Source organism: Rhinoraja longicauda, chromosome 24, assembly GCF_053455715.1.
Source record: "Rhinoraja longicauda isolate Sanriku21f chromosome 24, sRhiLon1.1, whole genome shotgun sequence".
In the NCBI taxonomy this organism is placed as follows: Eukaryota; Metazoa; Chordata; class Chondrichthyes; order Rajiformes; family Arhynchobatidae; genus Rhinoraja; species Rhinoraja longicauda.
Genome location: NC_135976.1, coordinates 19694668 through 19709941, shown reverse-complemented (window position 1 = coordinate 19709941; position 15274 = coordinate 19694668). Strand labels below are relative to the sequence as shown.

Here is a 15274-nt window from a genome sequence, read left to right as displayed (position 1 = left end):
CCTGCACCTATTGTCTATTGACTAAGGATGCTGTCTGTATGATGTTTGTACGTTCTCCCCCTGACTGCGTGGGTTTTCTCCGGGAGCTCCGGTTTCCTCCCACACTCCAAAGACATACAGGTTTGTAGTCTAATTGGCTTCAGTAAAAATTGTAAATTATCCCTCGTGTGTGTAGGATAGTGTTAGTGTATGGGGACGCTGGTCGGCGCGGATTCAGTGGTCTGAAGAGCCTGTTTCCCACGCTGTATCTCTCAACTAAACTAATGAAGATGCCATTTTTCATTGGAGTGTGGAGCAATGAGAGGTGAACGGGTTTCTGAGGTAGACTGACAGGGTGGGCGCTGAGAGGAGGTCTCCCCTTGTGGGAGTCTCGGGTAAGTTGTGGGTTAAGGGGTTGTCTGCGTTAGACCAAGGAAAGGAGGGGTTTCTTCTCCGAGATGTGGATTATCCCGCAGAGAGCAGTGGAGGAAGCTTGATTGAGTGGACTGGGTTGGCAGACATTCAAATACAAGGGTTGTGGAGAGGGAGGGGAACAGTGGTGGGGGCCAAGATTGAGGAGCTGTTGAATGGCAGAGCATGCCGAAGGAGCTGAATAGCTGACTGCTGTTCTGGTGTTTCTATTGATTGTGGGCCTTCGGGCAATGCCTGGGGTGCTCTGGAGGAACCCGTGGAGAGAATTAAGGTTTCAGGTCGATGGTCTTTCCTGGGACCCAGGAAAGGTTTGAAATTTCAGCGAGGTGGGAGGGGAGAGGGGGCAAGAGTCTGGTGGAGGGGTAAGTCTAGGGGAGTGTGGTTGTGGTCTGGCCGGGCGGGGGTGTGGAAAGATGGTTAATCCCAGTCGATGTATCTGGAGAAGGGATAAATAGAGGGAAGTGAATGCGGAGAGGGAAAGAGACATTGCATGAACTGTGAAACGTAGAGCACAGCATTTACTGAAAATGTGAAGCCCTCGAGATGGTGGGGAATAGTGTTTGTGGAGAGAGTAAATTGAGTTACGTCGTAGGGTGATGACCCTGCATCAGAGCTGGCTGTCTCTAGCACAAACTGGAATTGCTGGTTATCTGAAGTAGTTGAGGTCGATATCCAGCCATGGGATTAAAGTGTCCAGTCACAAGATGAGGTGATGTTCCTGGAGCACGCGGTGGGACACTGCAGGTGAGAAGAGGGGATTAGACAGGGAATAAAACTAAGGTTGGGGAATGCTGGAGATTCTCGACGGATCAGGCTGTATCTGTGGAGAGAGAAACGGCATTAACAATACTGGCGGATGGTTCTACATTGAAAGGGAATTATTGAGAGAGAGAGGAGTGGGAGAGAGAGGAGAAAGGATTTGACGGGGGGGGGATTGGTTGTTCCCTGCAAACACTTACACCTCATGTACTGCAATGAGGTAAGAGGCAGTGTACACCCACTCCTAGTGGGGCAGTCAGGGGAGTGGATAACAATCAGCAGCCTAACCAGTACCGGCCAAGACCCAGGCTGGTGACAGAGGCGGGTGTATTCAAACTCCAGCTTACTGAACTAACACCTAGCCCTCGTTCCACAGTGTTTCATGAACGCTATTCTCCAGTGTCTGAGCAACACCAGGGACCTGCAGGAGTACTGCTTCCGGAAAGAATATCTGCTGGATGTGAATGGATCGGGAAAGAAACACTACGAGCTGATGGATGGTAGGGGTTGTGCATGGGGGAGTGTACCATATAGGCAAGGTACCCATATACAGAACAGGGAATAGAGCCATGGTGTATAGTACAGCCAATACAGCACCGTGTATAAAACAGGGAGCTCAGCAACAGTGTGCAGGACAGGCAATACAGTCACGATGTACAGAATAAGTGCATTGCATAGACCAGGCAGTACAGTCACAGTATTTTGAACAGGTAATACGGTTACGCTGCATGGAACAGTCAATTTATTCATGGTGTATACAACAGGCAGCACAGTCATGGTGTATGAAACAGGCACGTCGCATAAAACAAGCAATACAGCTACAGCGTGTAGAACAGGGAGCACAGCTACAATGTATAACACACGGAGTAGAACAGATGATAAAGCCATCATGTATAGAACAACCAACTATGTGTGGAACAGGGAATACGGCCACGATGCGTTGAATAAGGCACCATAGCTGCAGTGTATGGAACAGGCAATATGCCCGTGATGTATAGAATAGGGAATACAGCTACTGTGTACAGAACAGGAAACGCAGGCAAAGAGTAGAAAACAGGCAATGCAGTCACGGTGTATAAAACATACCACCACAATGTATCGGACAAGGAAATACAGCCGCAGTGTGTAGAACAAGAACCAGTTTATAGAATAGGCAATAATGCTTAGATGTACAGAACTGGCAATACAGTCACGGTGTATAAAACAGGCAATATAGCCACGATATACAAAATAAGGATCACAGCCATTGTGTAAAGAGTAGCCTCATTTTTTAGAACAGGGCAAATGAATCTCCATGTATGGAAAACCGAAAAAGGCCACAGTGTACGGAACAAGCAGTACAGTGACAGTGTATAAAACCGGTAATATACCCATTGTGTCTAGAACAGGCATTGGAGTCACTGTGTATAGTACACTGAATACAGCCATGGTGTACGGAACAGGGAATATAGCACTGTGTGTAGAACAGCGGGCATCGCCACAGTGTACAGAAAAGGGAATACAGTTGCAGTGTATAGAACCAGCGATGCAGATGAACAAATGAATGAATAAGTTTATTGGCCAAGTATGTGCATATACAAGGAATGTGCCTTGGTGCTCTGCTCACAAATGACAACACAAATATACAGTTAAACCCATCAAAACAATAAGGATAGAACATTATGTTCTAAGCATGTGGGTGAAAATAAACCAGAGCAAAAAAAGAGACTACAGACTTTGGTTATTGAGTAGAACTACCACTCGTGGAAAAAAAGCTGTTTTTATGTCTGGCTGTGGCTGATTTGACAGTCCGGAGTCGCCTTCCAGAGGGAAGTGCTTCAAAGAGTTTGTGGCCAGGGTGAGAGGGGTCAGAGATGATCTTGCCCACTCGTTTCCTGGCCCTTGCAGTGTACAGTTCATCGATGGGGGGAAGGTTGCAGCCAACAACCTTCTCAGCTGTGCGAACGATCCGTTGCAGCCTCCGGATGTCATGCTTGGTGGCTGAGCCAAACCAGACCATGATAGAGAAGGTGAGGACGGACTCAATGATAGCAGTATAGAATTGGACCATCATTGCCTGTGGCAGATTGTGTTTCTTCAGCTGCTGCAGGATGTACATCCTCTGTTGGGCCTTTTTGACTGTGGAGTCGATGGTGGCCCCCCATTTAAGGTCCCTGGAGATGATGGTTCAAAGGAACTTAAATAACTCCACAGAAGTGACTGTGGTGTTGTTGATGGTGAGTGGGGGGAGGGGAGGGGGAGCTCTTCGAAAGTCTACAATTAGTTCCACTGTCTTGAGAGCATTGAGCTCCTGGTTGGCGCGATGGCACCAAGAAGCCAGCTGTGTCACTTCCCATCTGTAGGCAGATTCCTCCCCATCCTGGATCAGTCCAATCAGGATAGTGTCATCCGCAAACTTGAGGAGCTTGACAGAGGAGTCTGTGGAGGTGCAGTAGTTGGTGTAGAGAGAGTAAAGGAGAGGGGAGAGTACGCAGTCTTGCGGTGCTCCTATGCTGAGGGTCTGCAGGTCCGAGATGTGCTTTCCCAGCCTCACATGCTGCTTCCTGTCTGCCAGGAAGTTGATGATCCACTGACAGAGGGGTTCAGGCACAGTAGACTGGGAGAGTTTGTAGTGTAGTAGCTCTGGCACAATGGTGTTAAAAGCAGAGCTAAAGTCCACAAACAGAATCCTGGCAGTGGTCCCCTTGTGGTCTAGGTGCTGGAGGATGAAGTGCAGGCCTAGGTTGACTGTGTCATCCACCGATCTATTGGCCCTGTGTGCAAACTGCAGGGGGTTTGTGATGTTTTTCAGCTGGGCCAGCACGTCTTTCAAAGGTCTTCATGACTCCAGAGGTCATTGCGACAGGGAATGTCATTAAGACCAGTGATCTTTGTCTTTTTGGGTACAGGGACAATAGTGGAAACTTTGAAGCAGGCAGGGACAGTGCAGGTTTGCAGGGACTAGTTGAAAATGTCTGTAGATTGGTGCCAGTTGTTCGGCACAGAGCTTGAAGGTGGAGGGGGAAACATTGTCCGGTCCTGGAGATTTCCGGCTTTTCTGTTTCCGAATAGCCTCTCCACCTCCGCAACTTCTATTGTTAAACTGAAGTCAGTCTATGAGGATGTGCAAATTGGTGATTGCAGAGAGGTGGGTGGGGGGGGAGGGGATCCCAGGATTGTGTTTCTCTTTCTCGAACCTGCAGTAAAACTCGTTCACGTCGTTGGTCAGCTGACGATTGTCCAAGGAGCCCTGCTCCTCTTGTAGCTGGTGATTTCTTGCAAGTTCTCATTAGCTGAGAACTTGCTCCTCAACCTCTCAGAGTTCCTTTCCTTGGCAGCTCTGATTCCTCAATTCAGCTTGTACAGGTTGTATAGAACAGGCAATACTGTCATCATGTTTCGAACAGGGATTTGGGATCAGTTCCTGTGGATTGGAGGGTAGTTAATGTTATCCCACTTTTTAAGAAAGGTGGGAGAGTTGTAAATTTGTGGAATTCACTGCCTCAGAAGGCAGTGGAGGCCAATTCTCTGAATGCATTCAAGAGAGAGCTAGATAGAGCTCTTAAGGATAGCGGAGTCAGGAGGTATGGGGAGAAGGCAGAAACGGGGTACTGATTGAGAATGATCAGCCATGATCACACTGAATGGTGGTGCTGGCTCGAAGGGCCGAATGGCCTACTCCTGCACCTATTGTCTATTGTCTAATACAGTCACAGTGTATCAGCCCATATCTACCTCATGGGGAACTGCAACCCACGTGTATATTATAGAGAATACCATCCCTGTGTATATTACTGGAAACAGGACCCCCTCGTTATGGAGGGAGAATAATAGTTCTGGTATATATTGGTGTTTGCATATGTCTAAATTAGGCTAATGTGTGTTTATTCTCTTCCCTCTCCTTACCAAAAATGTCTTGTTTTTCTCTTATTCTCTGACTTTCTTTTCTTTTTGAAACTTCTCTCTGCCTCTGCCTTTCTCCGTCTCTCCCCTCTCCATCCCCCACAGCCTTTGCTGACCTGGTGATTGCTCTGTGGGATCCCACCAGCTCTGGTTCTGTCTCCCCACTCCGCTTTCTTCAGATGTTCCAGAGGTTTGTTCCACACTTCATGGGGTACAGGTGAGCAATTGACAATCCCACCCCACCCACCCCCGGTAAACCCTCCCCCCTCACCCACTTCAAACCGAGCCTATCTCCAGCCTGGGCCCTCACCCATCTCCCAGGACGTTGGCAAATGGTGATGAGGCCAGCATTTATTGGCCATTCCTGGTTCCTTGGAGAAGGTGGTGGTGAACTGCATTCCCTACCTACTGCACACCTGGTGAAGGTGCTCGCACAGTGCTGTTGGGGAGAGGATTCCATTAGCCCTGGAACCCCTTCCTCAATAGAGAGGTTCCAGGTAACGAAGGGGGTAGCTAAACTTTTGAGATGATCTCTAGGTTCACCTTTTGAGATGAGCCCAACATGTGGACCCCCCCCCCCCCATTAAGGAGGGCTGCAGTGTGCACTGTGCTCCAGATGAGGTCTCACCAACACCCTGTCCCTTGCACTGACACTGCCCCACTCTTACCCCCTCCCTCTGTAATAAAGACCATCGCACCCTCTGCCCTAGGGGTGACTCACTGTCCCCGTGCTGTCCTCCTGTGTTCCGCGTACAGGGGACACCACATCCCCCCATACCCAGCGCTCTGCCCCCTCTCACTGGTGAAGCAACATTCTGTTTTTCCTTACCTAACAGTATGGCCTATCAGATAAATTGCTAGATTAACAATCCAGGGACCTGAGTTCAAATTCACACAGGGCATCTGTAAAGTTAAATGCAGTTAACAGTCCAAACTTTAAAAACCCAAACCTGCTCAAATGATGCAGGGAGAAAATGGGTTTGGGTAGGATGGGTTGGAAAGATGGGTAAGATTGAAGTTGAAGGTCAAAACAGACTCACTGTACGACTCCTTGACTCTAATATTGGCCACAGATGTACCCTTCTGGCTCACCTATGTCCTCCAAGGAAAGATGTCTGCCCCACTTACCTAGTCTGAAGGAGGGTCTTGACCCGAAACGTCACCCATTCCTTCTCTCCAGAGATGCTCCCTGTCCCACTGAGTTACTCCAACTTTTTGTGTCTACCCAACCTGGTCCATGTACAATTCCAATCCGACCACTGTAGTTCACCCATCAATGCCCTCTGAAATGACTGTGCTCAAAGACAATGGATGGTTGTGGCCTGGCACGATTGTGGCATGAACTTTACCTTTCCTGGCGATGCCCCCGATCTTGAAATGTGGATGACTGGAGACCACCTTCACCAACCACATGGTACTCGCTCTGCTAAATGTTTGTCCGCCCCTCCTGCGACTCTTCACCCTCCTCACAACTTGTGCCCACCTTGACTTTGCACTGCAGAATTGGAGATGAGGCATTTGATTCAATTATCAAGGTCCTGAATGTAAATTGTAGGTTGTGGGGAGCCCAGCTCTGATCTCTGCAGCAGCGTGCTCGTTATGGCAATGGCGCAGCGCCACATATCCAGGTTCGATCCTGACTCTGGGTGCAGTCTGTACAAAGTTTGTACCTTCTCTCTGTGACCGTGCGGGTTTTCTCCGGGTGCTCCGACATTCACAAAGACGTGCAGCTTTGTAGGTTAATTGACTTCGGTAAATTACCCTTAGTGTGTAGGATAGAACTAGTGTACGCGTGATCATTGGTCAGCGTGGACTCAGTGGGCCGAAGGGCCTGTTTTCACGCTGCATCTCTAAATGACTCTGATCCCTGACCTCTCCAGTCATCAGCTCTTGCTTTCCATTCCTTATAATGTTCTACTGCACCTCTGCACCTGCTCCATTACGACTGTTTCTCTCTTGGTACATGGTGACCAGAACTGTCCCCAGGGTCAGGCAGGGCTCTATCTGATGACACACGTCCTCCCACCCTGCTTCTTGCAAGGAAGCCACATCTCACTCTCAATTTCCTCATCTCTGCCACATTTGTTCCCAAGGTGAGGCTTTGCACTCAGGAGATCTGACAAGTCGTGTTTAGTCAGTAAACGTTATTTCCCACGCTGTCGTGGATGGATCCCTCTCCCATCTCTCTACCATGTCCAGCAGTTCTGCTCTCGCTTCCCCTCTCCCAGATGGAACTCTGGTCCTCACCTTTCACCACACCGACCTCTACACCCAACCATTCATTCCCCAAAACATCACTCTAATGTATGGAACGAGGCAGTCGGTGCGATATGGCCGATCCCACACTCAGCATTGTGACAGCGCATGACAGGTCTGGAGTGGCTGAGTGGCCCTCTCCACTCCCTGTGTAACATTCAAGAGGGGCCGAACGGTCTCCTATTCCCCTGGAAAGCTCACTGACTATTCCCTCTCTGTCTCTTTCTTCCTCTCCCCAATCTCCCAATAACTCTCTCTAACCCTCCCCTCTGCCTGTCTCCCTTTCTTATTCACTCCATCCCGCCCCTCTGCACCTCCCTCTCTCACAGTCAGCAGGATGCTCAGGAGTTCCTCCGCTTCCTCATGGACTGGCTCCACATGGAGATCAACCGGAAAGCCAGCAAATCTCCCAGCATCATGTCGGTGTCAGGGATCCGGGGCTCCACTGGAGGTGTGGAGCGAATGCGGTGAGTGCTCGTGGCTGGTTGTCTTGCCCCTCCCCTCTCTCGCTCCACTCGTCTTTCTGTGTCTTCTCTCCTTCTTTCTTCTACCCCCCCCCCCCCCTCAGTCTCACTCTCTCTCTCCTCTGCCTGCCTCCTCTGTCTCGTTCTGTCTGTCTCCATCTTTTCTATACCTCCTGCATCTACTCCCTTCCTCTCTCCTTTCAACTTTGCCAACTTGAATGCATTCAAAGATTTTTAAAAAACACTTCCAGTCCTTCCTGGGTAACAAGCAGGTGGCCCGCGAATGGACACGCCTACATAAGAGCAGGCGTTTGGGGATGGATTGATGGGGATGGATTTGCCATCTGCTCTGGAGCTGCGTGCATCTTCTGCTGGGTGGATTTGAGCATTATCTGGTGCCTTCTCTGCACACTGAGCCACAACAGTTGGGGAAGGACAAGCAGAGAGAAGTTAAGGAACATGGTGAAACTTTTGAGCTGAACTGTGTTTATTTCAATACAAGGAACATCTCGGGTAAAACTGATGAACTTGGATCCTTATTGTTGAGTGACAAAATCTCGTCCAAAAGACTTGTTTTTTTGGATGACAATAAAGGTTATTCTGATTCTGAGATCGTTGCTTGGGACTATGATGTGGTGACCATTACAGAGACTTGATTGCAAGAGAGACAGGACTGGCAGCTGAACTCGCCATGGTTTTGATATTTGATGGAGGGAAGTAAAAGAGGTGGAGGAGTTGCTCTAATAATCTGGGAAAATGTCACAGCAGCACAGAGGACATACTTGATGGTTCATCCACTGAGGCAATATGGGTAAAGTTTTTTTTAAAGCGTAGTCACTAATAGGATTGTACTACAGGCCTCCCCAATAGCCAACTGAAAATAGAGGGACAGATATGTAGACAGATCCCAGAAAGATGCAAAAACAACTGAGTTATGCTGGTGGATGACTTTAACTTCCCCAATGTTGCCTGGGAATTGCTCGGTACAAAAGGCTTGGATGGGGCAGAATCTATTGCGTGTATCCAAGAGAGTTTCCTGGAACAGTTTGTGGCTGGTCCAACTTGAGGAGGGACCATATTAGACCTCGTGCTGGGAAGCGAGCCAGGCCAGGTGACTGATTTCTCTCTCTGTTTCCATTTCCTCGCCCTCTGTCTCATTAAACTGGATCGGGGGCAGAAAAGATTCACAAAGATGTTCCAGTGAATGGAGGGCTTGTCTTATAAGGAGGGGCTGGGGAGGCTGGGACTTTTCCCTGGAGCGTGACCTTATAGAGGTTTATAAAATCATGAGGGGCATAGATAAGCTGGATGTTCATGCTCTTTATTCCAGGGTAGGGGACTCTACAACCGGAGGGGATTGGTTCAAGGTCAGAGGGGAAAGCTTCGAAGGAGAGATGAAGGCCAGGTTTTTCACAGAGGGAAATAGAAATGGTAGAGGCAGGTATAATTACAACACATCAAAGATACTTGCACAGGTTCATTGAGAGGAAAGGCTTAGAAGGAAATGGGTCAATCATAGATAAATATAGACAGATCTCAGAAAGATGCAAAGCAACAGGGTTATCCTAGTCGATGATTTGAACTTCCCCAACAGCTCAGATACACATCTCAGTTGTCATAAACGAGTTGGGCCAAAGGGCCTGTTTCTGTGCTGTATTAATCTATGACATCACCATTCTTTATGAGTAGCAGCACCTTTATTTGAAGCATTCACCCTCTCTGATTCTTACTCTATTTTACCTCTTTCCCTTTTTCTCACACAGTTTGTCTTTCAGATTCTGCCCCATCTCTTGCAGTCACTTGCTCCTTTGTCCCTATTCTCTCTTGCCCCCCCCCCCCACACGCGCTCTCTGCCTGACCCCTCTCTCTGTTTCCATTTCCTCGCTCTCCGTCTCTCATCTCTCTGCCCTTCGCTCGACATTTCTTCCTCTCTTTGGGTTTCTTGTTTTTATTTTCCTCTTTTGTTTCACGTCTCCTCCCTTTCCACTCTATTCTCTGCCTGGTTCTGTTTTCCATTCTCCCCACTTTGGCAGTCTCAGCTCTCTTCTCACTCTCTCTCCGATGCCAATTTTTTTTCATTCCTAGGGACGACGAAAAATCAATCCAGATGTGGAAACGATACTTGGAGCGGGATGATAGCAAAATCGTAGGTAAGGCATTTATTGTATCACCACACACACACTCCCAGGGCACGGGTCAGACACAGGGTGAAGTTCCCTCTACACTGCCCCATCACACACTCTGTGGGGCACGGGTCAGGCACAGAGTGAAGCTCCCTCTACACTGCCCCACACACGGGTCAGACACAGAGTGAAGCTCCCTCTACACTGCCTCATCACACACTCCCAGGGCACGGGTCAGGCACAGAGTGAAGCTCCCTCTACACTGCCCCACACACACACTCCCAGGGCACGGGTCAGGCACAGAGTGAAACTCCCTCTACACTGCCCCATCACACACTCCCAGGGCACGGGTCAGACTCAGAGTGAAGCTCCCTCTACACTGCCTCATCACACACTCCCAGGGCACGGGTCAGGCACAGAGTGAAGCTCCCTCTACACTGCCCCACACACACACTCCCAGGGCACGGGTCAGACACAGAGTGAAGCTCCCTCTACACTGCCCCATCACACACTCCCAGGGCACGGGTCAGACACAGAGTGAAGCTCCCTCTACACTGCCCCATCACACACTCCTGGGGCGGGGTGGTGTGGGGTTGGATACAGAGATTAACAATGCCACTTCCTGCTGCACAGATCTCTTTGTAGGACAGCTGAACAGCACACTCAGGTGTTCCTCGTGTGGCCACAAATCCAGCACCTTCGACGTGTTCTGTGACCTCTCGTTGCCTATCCCCAAGGTAGGTCCCTCGCACGCATTCAGGAGAGCAAGGCCAAGGGAGGCAGGGGGCTCCAGCGTTGGGGAATCTGCAGGGGAGGGAGCTCTGGGTAGGGGAACCTCAAGGGAACCGGGCGGTGGGGTCGGAGGGTGAGGGGCGGGGGATCCAGGGTTAGAGGATGAGGGGGGTGATCTAGGATGCTAGGGTGGGGGGGGGGGGGTCCAGGGTCGGAGAGTGCTGGATTGTGTGGGAGGGAAGGGGACAGGGTTCAGAGGGTGGGGTGCGCCAGAGGGGGAGGGTGGGGGCACTGGGGATGGGGGGCACTGTGTGAGATGGGGTCACTGAGGGAAGGAGAATGTTGTGCTCTGGAGAGGGTGGGTGGTGTAGTGAGGTGGGGGGGGGGGGGGCAGGGTGGAGAACTCCAGAGGAGTATGGTGGAGGCACTGAGGGAGGGGGGAGTGGGGGGCTCCAGAGGATGATGTGTCAGGCCACTGAGGGTTGGGGGGCTCTAAATGAGATGGGGTTGATTGGCTGCTGAGAAGGGGGGTTTGGGTGGGAGGGGTGGGTTGGTCCCCAGCATGTCCTGGGTGTGAGCCTGGAGAGGGGTGCAAGGGCTAGTGCATTCACCCGGCTCCCTCTTGCCCCACTGAAGGCTTCAGTGTCCAGCCGGGTATCGCTGGCCGAGTGCCTCAACCTCTTCGCTGCAGAGGAGGAGCTGGACTCCGAGAACGCTCCGGTAAGGATCGCGTGGCTCCTTGCACACTGAGCACTGTGCATAGATCCCTGTCCTCATAACCATGGGAAGTCTCTCACTTCGTAACTCTTGCATCCCCTCTCTCTCTCTGAACCTCCCTCACCCAAGTTGTTGTAATAAGTTTAAAGTTGCCTTGTTGAATCTTATTACCTGTAACTCATTGTCACGTAGCACACAGCTAACAATAGCCTGCAGACCTCCCAACCCGTCCCAATTTGGCGAAAAGTCTCCGCTTTCTTATTTCATTTCCGCGATTACGATTTCACCTCCCATTTTTCCGTAAAACACATGCCTCGCCGCTCGCCCTGCCTCTCGCCTCGCCCCGCCACTGGCCTCACGCTGCTGGCCTCGCCCTGCCTCTCGCCTCGCCTCGCCGCTGGCCTCGCCCCGCCGCTGGCCTCGCGCTGCTGGCCTCGCCCTGCCCCTCGCCCCGCCCCGCTGCTGGCCTCGCCACGCCACTGGCCTCACGCCGCTGGCCTCGCCACGCCACTGGCCTCACGCCGCTGGCCTCGCCACGCCACTGGCCTCACGCTGCTGGCCTCGCCACGCCACTGGCCTCACGCCGCTGGCCTCACGCTGGTGGCCTCGCCACGCCACTGGCCTCACGCCGCTGGCCTCACGCCGCTGGCCTCGCCCTGCCTCTTGCCTCGCCCCGCCGCTGGCCTCACGCTGCTGGCCTCGCCCTGCCTCTCGCCTCTCCCCGCCGCTGGCCTCATGCTGCTGGCCTCATGCTGCTGGCCTCGCCCTGCCCCTCGCCTCGCCCCGCCGCTGGCCTCGCCCTGCCTCTCGCCTCGCCCCGCCGCAGGCCTCACGCCGCTGGCCTTACGCCGCTGGCCTCGCCCTGCCTCTTGCCTCGCCCCGCCGCTGGCCTCACGCCGCTGGCCTCACGCTGCTGTCCTCGCCCTGCCTCCCGCCTCGCCCTGCCGCTGGCCTCACGCTGGTGGCCTCGCCCTGCCCCTCGCCTCGCCCCGCCGCTGGCCTCGCCCTGCCTCTCGCCTCGCCCCGCCGCAGGCCTCACGCCGCTGGCCTCGCCCTGCCTCTTGTCTCGCCCCGCCGCTGGCCTCACGCCGCTGGCCTCGCCCTGCCTCTTGCGTCGCCCCGCCGCTGGCCTCACGCCGCTGGCCTCACGCCGCTGGCCTCATGCCGCTGGCCTCACGCCGCTGGCCTCACCTCTCCGCTGGGCTCGTCTCACCTTGCCGCTGGCCCCACCTCACCTCGCCGCTGGCCCCGCCTCACCTTGCCGCTGGGGCTCGCCTCACCTCGCCATTGGCCCCGCCTCACCTCGCCGCTGGCCTCACGCCGCTGGCCTCACCTCAGCCGCTGGCCCCGCCTCACCTCGCCGCTGGCCCCGCCTCACCGTGCCCATGGGCTCCTCTCGCCACTGGTCCCGCCTCACCTCGCCGCTGGGCTCGCCTCACCTCGCCGCTGGCCCCGCCTCACCTCGCCACTGGCCCCGCCTCACCTCGCCGCTGGGCTCGCCTCACCTCGCCGCTGGCCCCGCCTCACCTCGCCGCTGGCCCCGCCTCACCTCGCCGCTGGCCCCGCCTCACCTCGCCGCTGGCCCCGCCTCACCTCGCCGCTGGCCCCGTCTCACCTCGCCGCTGGCCCCGCCTCACCTCGCCGCTGGCCCCGTCTCACCTCGCCGCTGGCCCCCGCCTCACCTCGCCGCTGGCCCCGCCTCACCTCGCCACTGGGCTCCCCTCGCCACTGGCCCCGCCTCACCTCGCCACTGGGCTCGAGTCACCTCGCCGCTGGGCTCGCCTCGCTGCATAGCGCGAGGCCCGTAGATATTGAGAGGGGATGGGGTGCAGGGAACGGGGGAGTGGGGGTCGGGGGAGTGGAGGAAGGGAGGGGGGAGTAGGGGTGGGAGGGGAGTGGGGGTGGGTGGGGGATGGACGGGGTGGGGGAGGATGGGAGGGGGGAGGAGGGGAGGGTGAGTGGAGGTAGGGGGAAAGGTGGGGAGGGGAGGGTGGGAGTGGGGGGGAGAGGGGAGTAGGGGAGGGTAGTGGGAGGGTGGGTGTAGTAGGGAGGAATGGAGGGTGGGGGGACATGGACTGTTGTGATTTGCTGTTGAAGACCACTGGAGCAAGTATGTCCATTAGATATGTGCATTTTTAAATGAAACTCTTTCATAACTTAGTCATATATTTTGTGTAAGGAAGAAGCAAAATAGACAAAACATAACCATTTTTTCTTTGTGTTGTAAAAAGTATTTTTGTTCAATAACCTTTCTATAAATAGCAGAATATACTCATGGTAGGCCTGACATTGTACATGTAGTCCAAGAGCTACAGACTGTTGGAAATAATAGTCATTTTTCACACGTGAATGTAGCACAACGCGTATGTGCATTTGGCATGCATACTTTTTTTGCTGAAAAGTTGCATTACGCGCCATATTATGGATTTTGATGTAAAATTCTGAATTTTGGACATCAAAATTCTGAATTTGTAAAATCAAATGTTGGGAGGTCTGGGCCCGTTTCCTTTTTAATCGTCACTTTTTTTGCGTATCTTTCATTTATTTCTTCTTTCTCTCTCTATATCACTGTCTATAGCTTTATAGACAATAGACAATAGGTGCAGGAGGAGGCCATTCGGCCCTTCGAGCCAGCACCGCCATTCAATGTGATCATGGCTGATCATTCTCAATGAGTAACCCGTTCCTGCCTTCTCCCCATACCCCCTGACTCCGCTATCCTTAAGAGCTCTATCCAGCTCTCTCTTGAATGCATTCAGAGAATTTCCACGAACATTTGATCAATAATATGTTGTCCGAGATATAAGGAACAGCAAATGTTGGATCACAAACAAAGCACAAAGTGCTGGAGTAACTCAGCGGGCCAGGCAGCATCCCTGGTGATCATGGATGTGTGACTGGTAACTCAGCGGGCCAGGCAGCATCCCTGGTGATCATGGATGTGTGACACTTCGGACTGGGATCCTTTTGAAGAAAGGTCCTGACCTGAAATGTCAGAAATCCATGTTCTCCAGAAACGCTGCTCGACCTGCTGAGTTACTCCAGCACATTTCCCTTTCCCCTGGCTCTCAGTCTGAAGAAGGGTTTCGACCCAAAACGTCACCTATTCCTTTTCTCCATAGATGCTGTTTGACCCACTGAGTTACTCCAGCTTTCTGTGTCTATCTTCGGTTTAAACCAGCTCCTTCCTGCACTCTGGAAGCATCATGCACTCTTCCTGTCTCCAAGCAGTTCAGGTTTAGATTTAGGTTTATTATTGTCACATATACTGAGGTGCAGTGAAAAGCTTTTATTTGGGTGCTTTGCAATCAAATCAGATATACTACACATGTATACAATGAAACCAAACACAAGTACAACAGAGGGGAAGAAGCTGTTCCCGGTGGTGTGCACTTGAAGCTTCTGTTTCCTCTGCCTGATGGGAGAGGGGAGAGGGGAGAAGGGCAAACAACCTGGGCAGGATAGGACTTTGATAGCGTTGGCTGTTTTCCCGCAGCAGTGTGAATTGCTGATGGAGTCAATGGTGGGTACTGGTCTGTGTGATGAACTGGGCTGCATCCACAGCTCTGCACTTTCTTGCAGCCTTCCAGTGTGCAGCGGGATTCCCTCCCTCATTATGCTCTCTCTCTCTCTCTCTCTTCAGATGTGCGAGAGGTGTAACCAGAGGAAGAGAAGCACAAAGAAGTTAACTATCCAGAGATTCCCCAAGATTTCTTGTTCTCCGTATCCTTCACTGGTCACATGGCATTGTCCCATTCTCATCCTTTCTCTTTCTGTCGCCCCTTCTCACTCGCTCCACCCCTCCCCCGTCCCGTCTCTCCCCATCTCACACTTTCAGTCCCACTCTCTCTCCTGCGGTGAATCTCTGTTCCCTCTGTTATACTCTCCCTGACACTCGGAAAATTTTGTTTTTCTTATTTCCTGTCATTT

At 52.5% G+C, this 15274-nt stretch overlaps 1 protein-coding gene across 1 annotated transcript in view; it reads left to right on the top strand.

Moving 5' to 3' along the window:
- Positions 1–15274, top strand: part of LOC144605557 (ubiquitin carboxyl-terminal hydrolase 21-like) — a 29788-nt gene that overhangs the window by 10780 nt on the left and 3734 nt on the right. The window contains exons 5-11 of the mRNA XM_078420970.1: positions 1547–1670; positions 5158–5269; positions 7638–7775; positions 9858–9922; positions 10529–10632; positions 11264–11347; positions 14988–15067. Coding sequence (XP_078277096.1) covers positions 1547–1670; positions 5158–5269; positions 7638–7775; positions 9858–9922; positions 10529–10632; positions 11264–11347; positions 14988–15067 — 707 coding nt within the window. The remainder of the gene's footprint in view (positions 1–1546; positions 1671–5157; positions 5270–7637; positions 7776–9857; positions 9923–10528; positions 10633–11263; positions 11348–14987; positions 15068–15274) is intronic.